General features: G+C 41.0%; 1 protein-coding gene across 1 annotated transcript; it reads right to left on the bottom strand.

Annotated features, from left to right (window-relative positions):
* Positions 1-823: 823 nt before the first annotated feature.
* On the bottom strand, positions 824-12,690 carry ccm2l (CCM2 like scaffold protein). Its single transcript, XM_016243865.1, has 10 exons — positions 12,541-12,690; positions 10,632-10,790; positions 10,467-10,550; positions 10,082-10,265; positions 9,055-9,689; positions 8,185-8,314; positions 7,395-7,458; positions 6,886-7,033; positions 2,320-2,458; positions 824-1,168 (listed from the first exon to the last, which is right to left on the bottom strand). Exons 1-10 carry the CDS (start codon positions 12,568-12,570, stop codon positions 888-890), a joined length of 1,854 nt encoding a protein of 617 aa, XP_016099351.1. The 5' UTR covers positions 12,571-12,690; the 3' UTR covers positions 824-887.
* Positions 12,691-13,459: the final 769 nt, after the last annotated feature.

Raw genomic sequence — 13,459 nt, 5'->3', positions numbered from 1 at the left:
ACTAAGATATTCCACAGAGGACCTCAGTTGGCCCTCTTCATCACAGGGCCTGGGACAAATGTTCTCTGTTGCCCCCCGCTGGTTTGACTATAAGATTATTTGGGTGTGAGAAGAGGTTTAACTTTAATCTAAACCCTGTCTGGCCCTGTTCTTCTGCTCGCTCCCATTACATAACAAACGTTTAGCCTGACAGATGTATGTGCCATTTTGATAACCCCCAATGCTGGGCGCAATGCCCATCAACCTTCTTTGGTTGGCATAGATAAGAGGGAAGGGCATTAGACTGTGGCAAGGTGACAGTGTCACTGGAAAGAATGTCAAGGCTGAGTTTTTCATGAGTTATTGAGACATGAGACATCAGCCATAGTCAATGACCCTCCGGCTCCAGCAGATTACTGTGTTCTGTGCACTGGCTGGAAACAAACTCTTCACCATCAACATTGTCGTCATTATTTCATGATCGCTTTCTCTTTTTCTCCTTTTATGTCTAAGTGACCTTTTCTCCAAATACATCATTATTGATGGTCTTTCTGGCACTTCCTCATTGCATTGGTGCTCTTTTGTAAATCATTCACGCAGAACATGAACTAACCAATCTTGCATGCAAATAATACGCAGATTTACAGATGCAAAAAGGCCCTTTTTTTATCAGCAGCACTCAATGTGGTCCAATAAAGTGCACATATTGCACATATACTGTAAATGTTTAACTATTTGAGTCTGAACTACTTTTTGAGTTTGAATTATTTTACATTATATATATATAAGACATTTTTAATCAAAGACATTTGTGACCTAAACCCTGTTTTCAAAAACTCTCCAGTGCAAAAGTTCAAATATATAGTGGCTTACATTTACATACAGTATGTAAGTTCATTCTGTGTGTTTCACAAATAATAGTCTTCCTCTTCTATGTCTCCGTTCCCCTCCTCAAAGCCTAAAGCCTCAATGTTGTGTGTGATGTCATCAATTCTGCGGTTAAAATCCTGGGAACCGGAGGGGAGAGTCCAGCCGTCATAGCCACGGACTGCTGTGGCAGATGTGCTGCTCATGCTCCGCTTGATCCGGCCAAAACTGTCCGTCAAAATCCCACCCTCTCGGATCCCAATGTCTTCCAGAAACGTCTCAAACACTCCTACATCCTTATCTGGAATAAAGGGCCTCATGCCTGCTCACATGGGAGAGGAAATACGTGAGAATGCACCATAAGTCTGTATTTTTAGATGACATGAATTTGTTGGATTATAATTGAGAATACTTTAAAAGTATTGTTCATCACATTAACAAGCAAACACTTTGACAACTTACAATAAATACATTTTAAAGAATACATTTTATAAAACAAAAAGCAAAAAAATCTACCATTCAAACATTTAAAAAAAAAATCATACTTTTATCCAGCACGGACGCATTAAATTAATTAAAAATGACAGCAAAGACATTTAAACTGCTTTTTCCTGTGAGAATGGGGCAGCATTCACATGTTTGTGATGCATTGTCTCTATTCAGCACTGCAGCTCTTCTCTAAAAATTCACACTAACAATACTGAATGGTCTGAATGGTGAAAGCGCAGACAGTCTCACACTTGTCCAGAGCAGTATCGGGCTGATTCAGCCTTTTGCTTGAGTGTCAGGTTAGATGAGTCTATGGCCAGCAGAGGTATAAGTGGCTCAGTGTGTGTTATGTAATTGTGTCTCTGTTGCACACAATTGCTGCAAGTTGCCTTATCCTTTACCAACTCACTTCAGAAGTAACATCAACAAGGTCTTTCTAATCAAGTTGGACAAATTTGTGTCGCAGTGGGAATTTACTGTCCAATCCACTTTAGTTATTCAATGACTCACTAAATCTAAATATGTTTTTGTGACAAATCTGATAGCACCGATTTATTTATATTTTTGAATCGTGGTCATAGAGTTATTTATAGGCTTTATCATGTTTCTTTTCCCACAGCGGCTAGTGTTAGTAGAGAGTTTTGTAATTATGTCACGCTGTGAAAGTGTGATGTTGTTGGAAAGGCTGTTGCACCATGACTGCTCCAGTGAAAGCCAGGTGCTCATGAATATTCAATGGACTTTATGTTACTCTAATCCCTCTAATGAGCTAATGATAGACAGCAATTACACAAACTCTGGATACAATGCCAAATCTGATAAATCATGACTTTTGAAATATGACTTCATAATGAAATAAACCCAGTTGTACAAACACACCCCTAAGGGATTTAAACAGGCACTCAAATTGTTCAAAAGAGGCAAAGAAGGAGAAAGAGAGAGAATCTAAGGTGACTTTTGTATTCTGTATTGCAAGTTTCTCACCAAGCAGCAGGAACTTGCGTGAGTCTCCATAGAGCTGCAGAAGGTCAGTGCAGAACTGCTCTATTGGAGCACCAAGTCTGTATTCTCTCAGAAACAGAGCAAACTGCTGAATCTCCTGAGGCGTCAGCTTACTCCTCAACTAACCAATGAGAGCAAGGCAGAAAACAAAACAACATAACTATAAAGAGACAACAATATTATGGATAACTGCAGTGAATCGTTGACCCACAAATGAAAATTATGCCGTCATTTACTCATCCTCATGTTATTTCAACCCCTCAAGGCTGCTTGTTTTCAGAATTTTTCATTACCGGGAACTGGGAGTATTCTTAAATTAAAATAACCATGATTAATTTTGCGTTTCCAAAAGTTTTCAACTGTATGGATGCAAAGCAAATATAATTTTAGTTTAAATACATTTTTAAGCATTTTAATGTAGATTACAGTTAGATTATTTTAATATATTAATAATAATTTATTCTTTTGAATACCTTTAAGTCATGCTTAGGCCCCCTTGGAAGTTTTCTGTGGTCCCCTGATTGGGGACCACATTATTAGACAAAATGTTCACAATGCTTTATACACTAACGTTTATAGGTTCTTATTGGCATCTATGGTTTCATGAAAAACGTCTGGGGTTACGCATGTGACCATGGTTCCCCGAGAGGGCATGAGACACTACGTCCCCTAGGGGACACTTTGGTGAATGCCATCAGCATGACTGGTGTCTGAAGCATGTGTGAAAACACTTCCAAATTCATTGGACCATGCAGCCCATGACGTCATTAGTGGGGTGCCCGGAGGTATAAGAGGGCGCCTGTAATGCACGCCATCGGCTTCTTTGTCTGAAGGAGATGTGAACAGGCAAGCCCAAGGCATTGAAGGGGGACGCAATGTCTCGTTCCCTCTCAGGGGAACCATGGTTACATGCGTAATCCAAGATGTTTCCCTTCAAGGGAACTCCACACTGTGTCCCCTAGGGGACACTTTTACCCACTACGCCACGCCTAGGTGCACTGCCTGACCACCTGGTGAGAAAGCACCAAAAAATTGCGGCAAACATGCACCGATTTAAAAGAGGCACGCCAATGATGCTCAGAGCTAAAATAACTTGGAGGAAATGGGGGAACCCAGCACAGGACTAATATAAGGGAGGGAAATCCCATTCAGCTATGTTGTGAACACAACTGTCCTCAAACAGCTATGTACTTAGAAACAACAGGCCATCTGCTTGAAACCCTAATGCAGGGGAGACAGCCCAAAGTATGCATGATTCGAGGGACCGCCTGCTTGAAAATACCCTGAGATCAGGGGAGACCACCCACATATAAAAGGATGACTGCCTACTTTAAAACCCTAAAAGCAGGGAGGCAATGTAACTCAGGAGGGATATCAAGGAGAGGTGTTAGACCGCTGGTCGCAGTGCTTCCTGTCAATCATCTCTCTGAGGTCTCCCCTCCTCTTCTTGGCATCGCGCTTCCTCTGTGCTCGACTCCAGGAAGGGGGAGGAGAATGAGTGGCAACACTAATTTTTTGGCCCTGTCTCCGGTCCTCAGATCGTGACGGGCCAACCCCCTCAGAGGCTTTAGGAGAAGATCTGGTTTGGCGGGGAATGTATCTCCTGAAAGCCGCTGATTGCACCTTTGCTTCTCTAAACTTCTCGACCACTGCCTCAACAGATGTGCCTGAAAAGCCCAGAAGGCAAAAGCAGAGCATCAAGAAGAAAGCTTTTCTCTTTCGTCCCAATGTCCGCTAAGTTCAACCACAGATGTTTCTCCGTGGCCACCATTACCGCCATTGCTCGTCCTGTGGCGGCAGCAGTTTGCTTTATGGCATGGAGAGCTACAGCGCCTTGCTAAAGTTCATTTTTTTCACATTTTGTTATGTTGTTGCCTTATGATATACTTCTTTAAATTACTTTTTTCCACATCAATCTACACTCCATACACCATACTGACAAAGCAAAAACAGAATTGTCACAACTTCGTAAATTTATTAAAAATAAAAAACTACATTGCATTAAAGTACATTGCATAAGTATTCATGCCCTTAACTAAATATTTAGCTGAAGCACCTTTACAGCCTCAAGTCTTTTTTTTTTTTGATGCGACAAGCAATTACCTGCCATTCTTCACCTAACCTGTTCACCTCTGAAGCTCTGTCAGGTTGGATGGGGGCAGATGCACATTTTCAGGTTTCTCCAGAAATATTTGATTGGGTTCAAGCTCAGGCTCTGGCTGGGCCACTCAAGGACATTCACACAGTTGTCTATAAGCCACTCTTGCTGTATGCTTAGGGTCATTGTCCTGTTGGAAGGTGAACCTTCTGCCCAGTCTGAGGTTCTGAATGCTCTGGACTGGGTTTTCATTAAGGCTATCTCTATATTTTGCTGCACTGAGCGTTTCTTCTACTCTAATTAGTCCCTCAGTCCCTGCTGCTGAAAAACAGCCCCACAGCATAAGGCTTCTACCAGCACACTTTACTTTTGGGATGGTACTCTGCAGGTGATGAGCGGAGCTGGTTTCCTTCAAACATGATGCTTAGAATTGAGGTTCATCAGACCAGAGAATCTTGTTTCTCAGAGTCTGAGGGTCCTTTAGGTGCTTTTTTTGTCAATTCCAAGTGTGTTTTCATGTGGCTTAACTGAAGAGAGGATTGAGTTTGGCCACACCGCCATAAAGACTGGATTGGTGGAGTGTTGCAGTGATGTTTGTCCTTCTGTAGATTTCTCCTATCTCCACATATGATCATGGAGCTCAACTAGAGGGACCATCAGGTTCTTGGGCACCATGCTAACCAAAGCCCTTCTCCATCAATTGCTCAGTTTGGCCAGGAGGCCAGCTCTAGGAAGAGTCCTGGTTGTTTCAAACTTCTTCCATGAAGGATAACAGAGACTACATGATTCTGTGACCCTTCAATGAAGCAGAATTTTTTTCTGAACTCTTCCAAAGATTTGTGGCTTGACGCAAACCTGTTTCTTTTAGAAACAGACCTTTTATTAAGACGTATGCCTTTCCAAATCATACCCATTCAATTGAATTTGCCACAGGTTAACTTCACTTGAAGTGTAGTAATATCTACAAGCATAATGAATGCTCCTGAGCTAAATTTCAACTGTCCCAGATATTTGCAATCGCAACTTATGCAATGGAATCATTTTAGTTTTTTATTTTTAATAAATTTGCAAAGATGTTAAAAAACATTTTTTTTTGCTTGACAATTATGGTGTATGGAGTGTAGATTGTTATGGAAAAAAACTAATTTAAAGCAGTTTAACATAAGGCAGCAACAAAACAAAATGTGAAAAAAATGAAGGGGTATGAATACATTCGCAGGGCATTGTAAATCCATAGTGCGGCGCAGCACTTCAACTGCCTCAGGAGGCAAACCCTTACATTCACGCAAATCTTTAAGCAGGTCTGACTCTGCCAGGTAGGCTTTCAGCACTGCCATAGTGTGCAAAGCTCCCTCGGCATAACCCACTGCCACATACACCTTGCCATTCAGACCAGAGGTGATCTGAAGTGGCCCGGATGGCAGGACAGGAGTCTTCAATGAAGATGACTTGCCCTGGGGGAGAGCTCTCAAGCGTCTCTTCCACAGAAAGCATCCTCACATATCCACGCTCAGCGAATCCCTCCACATTAGCATAATCTGCGTGTTGAAAAAGATGCAGCCAAGCTGAATATGGTTTTGCCCACGATATCTCAAGCTCAGTATGGAGATCGGGGAGAAAGGGATTGCTCTTGGGGGAAGGGCGATTATGGCCGGACAAATAATGCTCGTCCAGTCTGCCTCAAGCAGGTTTCTGCTTTTCTCGCTCCCAGACCAGGTCAAGCCTCTTTGCGGCGTGAGGCATATCCTCCAACATTTCCCCGTATGTAAGTACTCAGTACCCCACGATGTGAGTTTACGTCATGCCTCAGCAGCAGCAGGACCTGAGCCGCGAGGCGCAGACACCTGTCCCACATCACACGAGAATAGGGACAAGGAGTGGAGCTTCCTCATCAGGAATTTATCACAATGAGTGCATTTAGTGCTCTTGAATATGGAAGTGTTTTTACACATGCTTCAGACACTGGTCATGCTTATGACATTCCCCAAAGTGTCCACTAGGGGACGCAGTGTGGAGTTCCCTTGAAGGGGAACCTTTAACATACAAAGCTCCTACAAAAGTTTCTTTAGAAGGTTTCTAAATCTGTTTTCTTCACACCAAGAAAGTAATGGCTCTTTTAAGAACTGTTCTTTAGGGAGCCCAAAATGGTTCTTCTATGGCACTGTCTATTAAAACCCCCTGTTGTAATCTTTTATTTTTAAGAGTGGAGTGGTGAGAATGGTGGGTCACATGTCACTAAAGGCGTGTATGTGCATGTCAGATTTTATACTGGGGCACCAGCCAAAGAATTTCACCTTAACAAAAGATATGAATTTGTGAGAGTCTGCTTGTTTTGATGCAATAAAACAGATACACACAATAACATGAGGGTGAGAAAATTATGACAGAATTTTCATTTTTAGGTGAACTGTCCCTTGAATGACATCATTTTATGTGTATAAGCATCTTACAATGATCATGTACTCCTGCAGACTGGCATTACAGGGCTCAGAGTCGCTATGTGTGGAGGCCAGGCTTCGATGTGACTCATGGCAGGAGAGAGATGAGCTCTCACTGTTCTCACTATAATACGGCTCAAATGCTTCCTGTGAACCATCACTGTGAGGAGAGATAACACACATGAAGTCAGATGTGACAGAGTTTAAAAGCTATTTTTAATACCACACCCCTGTTTCCTCACATATATTAAAATAGCTTTTAAAAAATATGTGCCCTCCAGCTCCGGGCTATCTGGCAATGGCAAAGATCTTAGACCGCAGCCCATGTTAGGCAATCAAAAAATGGGTGTGAGTTTGGAATGTTTGTCCAAGCAATATTAGAGAGAGTCATTATTTTTAGATTTCTGTTTTGTGCCACTGGCGACTGAGACAACGATTTACAAAATCTAAATTTACAAAGATTGTAATGATAATTCATAAAGAAAGATTTCATGAAACATAATACACAAACAGACACTCACTATGAACTGCAGCAGCTGAAGTCTGTGTCATAGCCATATGTCATGTCAGTAAGGCAGCTGTCACCTTGGACAAGTATTAATGGGAGGGAGAAAGACAACATGTTATAAATTTGTGCTCTTTAAGTGGCAACTGACTCTATTCTGCACAACATGCTATTGATTAGTGCACTGTAGACATGCATTGACAGCACGAATGCAAAATATATAAAAATCAACTTTTAGAACAGTTTTAACTGGGTTTCAGGGATCCTTATTCTGTCACAAAGAGATGCTAGAAAGGCTGTGAAAACTTTACATTTTCTTTTTCTTATATTGCATTTCTTTCACAATAAGTGTTTTTATATTTAAGGAATCACAAGTATCATCATATTTGGAGGTCCTTGGCATCAAAAAGTTGGAAAACCCTTGGCTTAGATCAGTGATTCTGAACTGGGGTGGATTCAGACATCTACGTATAGTAGTAACTTAACAGTGCCAAAATTCTAAACAAAATGTCCTCAAGATAAAACATTGAAATGTAATAAAATGATTAATATATGACATGGGAAGAATTTTCTCCTCTTTAAAATTGAACAATTCTATTTATGTTGCTATCATAATTATACATAATAAAAGTTAGCTGACTTTTTTTTTTTATCATTTAGCTTTTGTTTTTCCCCTGCTGTTACCAGATCAGAACACACCTGTGATCTATTTCTAGGTCCCGACTCACCAGTTGGGAAACACTGTTTTAAGGACATTCAGCACTACTGTTAACTGGCTTCTAAAGAGCAATAATGATGTAACTCACTCCTCTGTAGCCAATAGCGGTCAGGCATGGTGTAGTGATATCCTGCCCTGTCGACACATTCAATGGTCTGATGTCCATAGATGATCTGAAACATTTGACAGACGAGTGCGCAGTACTCCTCTGCAGCGTCCTGTGTGTGATCAATATAAGAATCAAATGAAGAGAAAATCAGTGAGTGTCCGGTCACATACAACTTTTACATGCATCAACCTTTCTGCTTTTCTCTGTTACACAGACACACATATTGCAGACCCACAAAAGCAGACTGTAATGTGGGTCAACACAATCCCATCCATATTAATGTCCGCAGGCACACACAGACGCACAGATCACTGACACAGCATGCTCTTACATAAGTCTGGGCATTACATCACAGGGGAGTCTACTCTGAGCACGCTGTTTACATCACAGCTGACACAACTCATCTAGTCAGCACGGTCACTGCAGGAGCGCAGCTACAGCTCACAGTGAGGCATTCATATTCCTGAGGCTGAAACCCACTGACTTAGAACTTCCTCATTCATCACAATCATCTTAAATCTATACAGCAGCAATAATTAATTTCTCTACAACTACAAGGTTTGTATTGTCGATCCATTCATCCATCATTGCTTATTAACTCATACAGCATCCATCCATCCTCCATTAACCCTTTCATCCATCCATCATTCCATCCATCCATCCACCCTCCCTCTGATTCATTCTTCCATACATTCTTCACTTATTAACCCTTTCATCCATCAGCCGATCCATGTGCATCTATTGCTTTTTAATCCATTTCCATCCATCCATATTAAAGGCTTTTTACCCATCCATTTATTCATCCATCCATCCATCCACCCATCCATTTGAATGGCTGAATAACCTCACCCTGTTCTCCACGGCCAGTATGATGAGGTTGCAGTAGGCATCAGGGCATGGCATGGGCTCCAGAGGATTATGGTTCCTCCTCTCCCAGCTGCCATAGGACTTTCCCCTCTCCCAGCTCCCTGTGCAAGCTTGCCTGCGTTCCCAACTCCCACCTGGCGTGTGTTTCCGTTCCCAGCTTCCACCTGGTTTAGCTCCAGGCACATGCCTCTTTTCCCAGCTACCTCCTACCACCCCTCCACCTCCCCCACGCTCCCAGCTGCCTCCTACAGGCCTCCGGTCCCAGCTCCCACTCATCGGCCTTTTCTCCCAGCTACCTCCGCATGGCTTCCGGGTTTGTCTACGCTCCCAACTTCCGCTCACACGTTTCCGTTCCAGGCTGTCACCATCCCCACCAACTCCTCCACCCCCTGTCCCAACTCCTCCACCCCCTGTCCCACCTCCTCCACCCACGCTGCCCTGTTTAGGCTCATGGCGGGATGAGAGCTTCCAGTCCACACCACAGATGGTGTGGCGGCGCTCCATGGTGCCCCCTGCAGGCCTGGGGTCAGTGTTGCCAATAGTTTGTCTGCGGCTCTCCAAACCAGTGGGCCTCTTCTCCAGACTGTCACCAGCTAGTACAGTGTCCACATTCAGACCTGAAAATATAAACACACTATTGAAGATTCCTTCCATCCTGATTTAATAAAAATTTGCCTTGGAAATGTTTAATGGCAATGCAAACCAAAACTGTCACCTTCACTGTTTTTTTCGCAATGCTTTATCTCTTTCCAATTTACATACAGTCCACATGCTTTACGTACATTGTTAATTATTTACCCGGATGTGTTTTAACATATGTAACTCAATGTTTTTCCCCTCAAACTTTGATATTATATTCCCATATTTATCTGCTAAAAACAAATTAAGGTTATTTATAAATATGCAATGTATCCTTAAAATGTGTTTGGTGAATTAATTTATTTACAGTAATCCAATTGACTAAAACAGTAACTCTGGTATCTCACATGTACATGTACTTACTACTGACCAGTTTTGAGCACCAGTAGGTGCAGTGCATCATCCCGCAGGTAGGAGGCAGCAGCAATTTCATGTGTGGGGATTCTCAGCAGGAGTTTTTCATTGTCTCTCCAGGTAAGCAGCAGACACCGAGCAGACAGGCTGAGAATGCAGTCCTGTTCCACACTGGTCTTCAAAGGCAAAACCCTCAGCTTCTACGGATGGAAACAGAGACAGAATGTATAATTTGCTTAATTGTGTGGTTCAGATCATTTAATCCGCCTTATGTTGATTTTGAACATGAGGGTTCAAAGTGCCCCCCCCCAAAAAGTATTTATTTATTCATTTATTTTTTTAATTGACTATCCCTTTAAGTCATCTTCTGAATCTAAACACAACATTACAATGACTCTCACCCTGGCTGTGTCCAGAAGCTGCAGCAGCTCGTCTCTGCTCGATGGGTTCAGGGAACATGACACCCATGTCAAGTGTCCCAGGAACTGTTGGTAACGTTCATAAAATTCAAATGGTGTTTCCACGTGAGTGTGATCAGTTTGCATTGCTTGTGTTGGCAGACTAACCTTGACTTCCTTCTCCACATAGTCATAGATGAGTCTCTCTGGGTGTATGAGGTAGTCAGGTGGGTAAAGGGGGACCGTGTGAAGGGGTCTACGGTACACACTGCCTTTATCTGCCTGTCGCCGGCTAGATTTAGAGAACACCAAACGCTTTACAAAGCCCTGAGAGAAGAGTTGAGAGAAAGCAAGATATTAAGTGACAATAAGAGACTTTGCAGTAATGAGGGGAAAAAGCAATTGTGTGATATGCAGCTGAAAGTTCCTTTCACTCTGAGGCAGAAATGGGCTTCCTATGGAAGCATGTTGTTGTCATGGGATTTTAAAAAATGAATTCTGAGAAAAAGAAACATGTGAGCTTTGTAGCACCAGGAACTCTTTTCAGATCTGAATTTATCCAGAATATGAACATGCACAGAAACTTCTGTAGTTCTGTTGTGTATAATTTAACTGCACTTGCTTGATGTCAGGTTTGTGAAAGCCTGTTTTTATGCTTTTATGACGATGTAAAAATCTACTTTTATGATGATGTAACACACACATCAGCCTGCTGCTCAAACTGTGACATCAGTGAGACAGCTGTTAGATATGGAAGACAGATTAGAGACAACATGCCCTACTGACAACCTGCTGATTTATACAGTGTGTGTAATGTGTATGAGGAAAAGAATTTCAAATGTAAGGAATGTATAAAGCTGTGCATCAATCACACACCATGTCGGTGAAGGTGTGTGTGCGTTCACATCAGATGTGATCTAATGGGGCTTATCAATCATCCTGACTGCTTTCTGGGTGTTAGTCAAAACGCATTAAGAAAGGCAAATTCCAAACAATTAATCAACCATGCTGCATGACTAGATAAAACTAAACACAACTATTACTATCTTCAGCTACAATGACCCCCCCACACATACACACAGAAATACATAATACGTGAATCCTTTGAAGATAATATGAAGCAATAACTGGCTTCTTATACTGCTGTGTCCCACGGCTCAGAAGATTTGCTGTTTAATTAGTGACCCAGAAATAGAGCAGAAGCTTAAATATTCGTTATTCATTTTATGCAACAATGTTTCTTTGTTATAAGTGTTTTAAAATCCACTAATTTCTGATGTGATCAGTGCTGGATATGACACTGATGCTGGACTATAGTTTTCTAAGAAATCATAGTGAATTTTTGTGTTTGTCCGTTAGCCAGCAAGCTCCTGTCCCTTGAGACGGCTTTAAACTGAGGCTGAGGTGTGGCTCAGGATTGCAATCTCTGGAAAGAGTCTCAGAAGTATTGATACCTCGCTATGGATATTGCTTTAGAGTGTAATTAAACCCTCTCTGGAACATGATACCTTTTGAGTAAAAAAAAAAAATGTTTGTAGTATTTCCTTTATTCGAAATGGAGCACAGTAAATATATATTTAAATTTTGTTGCCTCAAGCAGTCAGCACTTTATAAAAGTGAAAAATGCCAGGTTGTACAACTTCTATGAAATAATAGAACATAAGAATTTTTTAAAATGTAAAGTTTATGTATATATATATATATATATATATGTGTGTGTGTATGCATATATATATATATATATATATATATATACTGTATATATAGTATATATATTCAATGTATATGTATGCATATACATTTTTTTATTCCAAATAAGCTATTGCATTCAGCAAACACCACAGCTGAAATAAAACGAGTCAACAAACAAACAGCATCACTGGCATAAAGTTATCACCCGCCCAAGGATTTTGGTATATCATGTGGAAGACACATACAGTATACAGAAAATGGAAACATAATGATCACATGACCAGGTTCACAGAGAACCCGCGACACACTTCAAACACATATCTTTGAAATATTCCTAAATGTACATCTAGCCAGTTTTGATGTATAATGAAACAGAGGAACTTACCTTCTTGGCTCGCTTTGGCTCATAGTCCATATTGACCAGAACGATGGCTAGCTGTGTGCAAGAGTGTGTGTTTGTATACGTGTCCCTGTGTAGGACAGGCCCGATCTCCTCTCAACCCTTTGGAGCCAGGCAGGACTGTGCAGGAAACACACTTCCTGCTGGACAGGAAACTCCACCAGAGACTCTGATCTAAAATCTCAAACACCTCCACACTCAAACTATAATAGCACGTACCCATACAGTACACAAAGTACACAAAATGGGGTCGTAAACACACACACACACACACACACACAAACAAATAAACAAACAAACACAAACACCTAAATTACATAAACATAGATTTACACAGATTTATGAAGTAAAACAAAACTAATTCCCAAAGTCCTTCTGGCAATTATTAAAATACAACTTTAAATTTCCATAAGGGTTTCAGTTCACTGAGGACATTGTTTAAATGGGTTGTATCAATCATTTTTCATTTTTTAAAATTTTTTATTTATTTAAAATGTTGATTTTTTGCTGTTACAATGCTAAGAAACAAATCGGCCTGAGACATGAACAAACGACTGCAAGTAGCAAAAGATAGCTATGTACCAAATTTTTTGACAACATTCAGCCAAAATCGAATTTTTCTTTTTTTTCATTTTCAGCCAAATTGTTTTTGTAGGGCTGAAAACATTGTTTGGAACAGCTGATTTTAATAAGTGCTTCTCTGCTGGCACATTTTGACAGTGTTAGCATCTATTTCATACACACAATGTGGATAAGCTACACTAGGTAAGCAGTGTGTACTTGTGACCAAAAACAAACTATTGCCAAAAATAACCACAAATACTGTAATTTTTTCACTCAAAAATTTAGCTCAAATCAATGAGACCATGCCCTGTCACTTCCAAACAGAAATTAAAAAATTGTG

This window comes from Sinocyclocheilus grahami, unplaced genomic scaffold (assembly GCF_001515645.1).
Source record: "Sinocyclocheilus grahami isolate Dianchi unplaced genomic scaffold, SAMN03320097.WGS_v1.1 scaffold703.1, whole genome shotgun sequence".
NCBI lineage: Eukaryota > Metazoa > Chordata > Actinopteri > Cypriniformes > Cyprinidae > Sinocyclocheilus > Sinocyclocheilus grahami.
Note: the sequence above shows the minus strand (reverse complement) of the source record. Positions and strands in the feature narration are given on the sequence as shown.

What these genes read in the sequence shown, in the direction of transcription:
- ccm2l (XM_016243865.1), bottom strand. Translation starts at nt 12,570, where the DNA reads ATGGACTATGAGCCAAAGCGAGCCAAGAAG. An exon ending in TACTGGCCGTGGAGAACAGG is followed by an intron (nt 8,315 to 9,054) that starts GTGAGGTTATTC and finishes GATCACACACAG; the next exon opens with GACGCTGCAGAGGAGTACTG. An exon ending in TGCAGGAGTACATGATCATT is followed by an intron (nt 2,459 to 6,885) that starts GTAAGATGCTTA and finishes CTCATTGGTTAG; the next exon opens with TTGAGGAGTAAGCTGACGCC.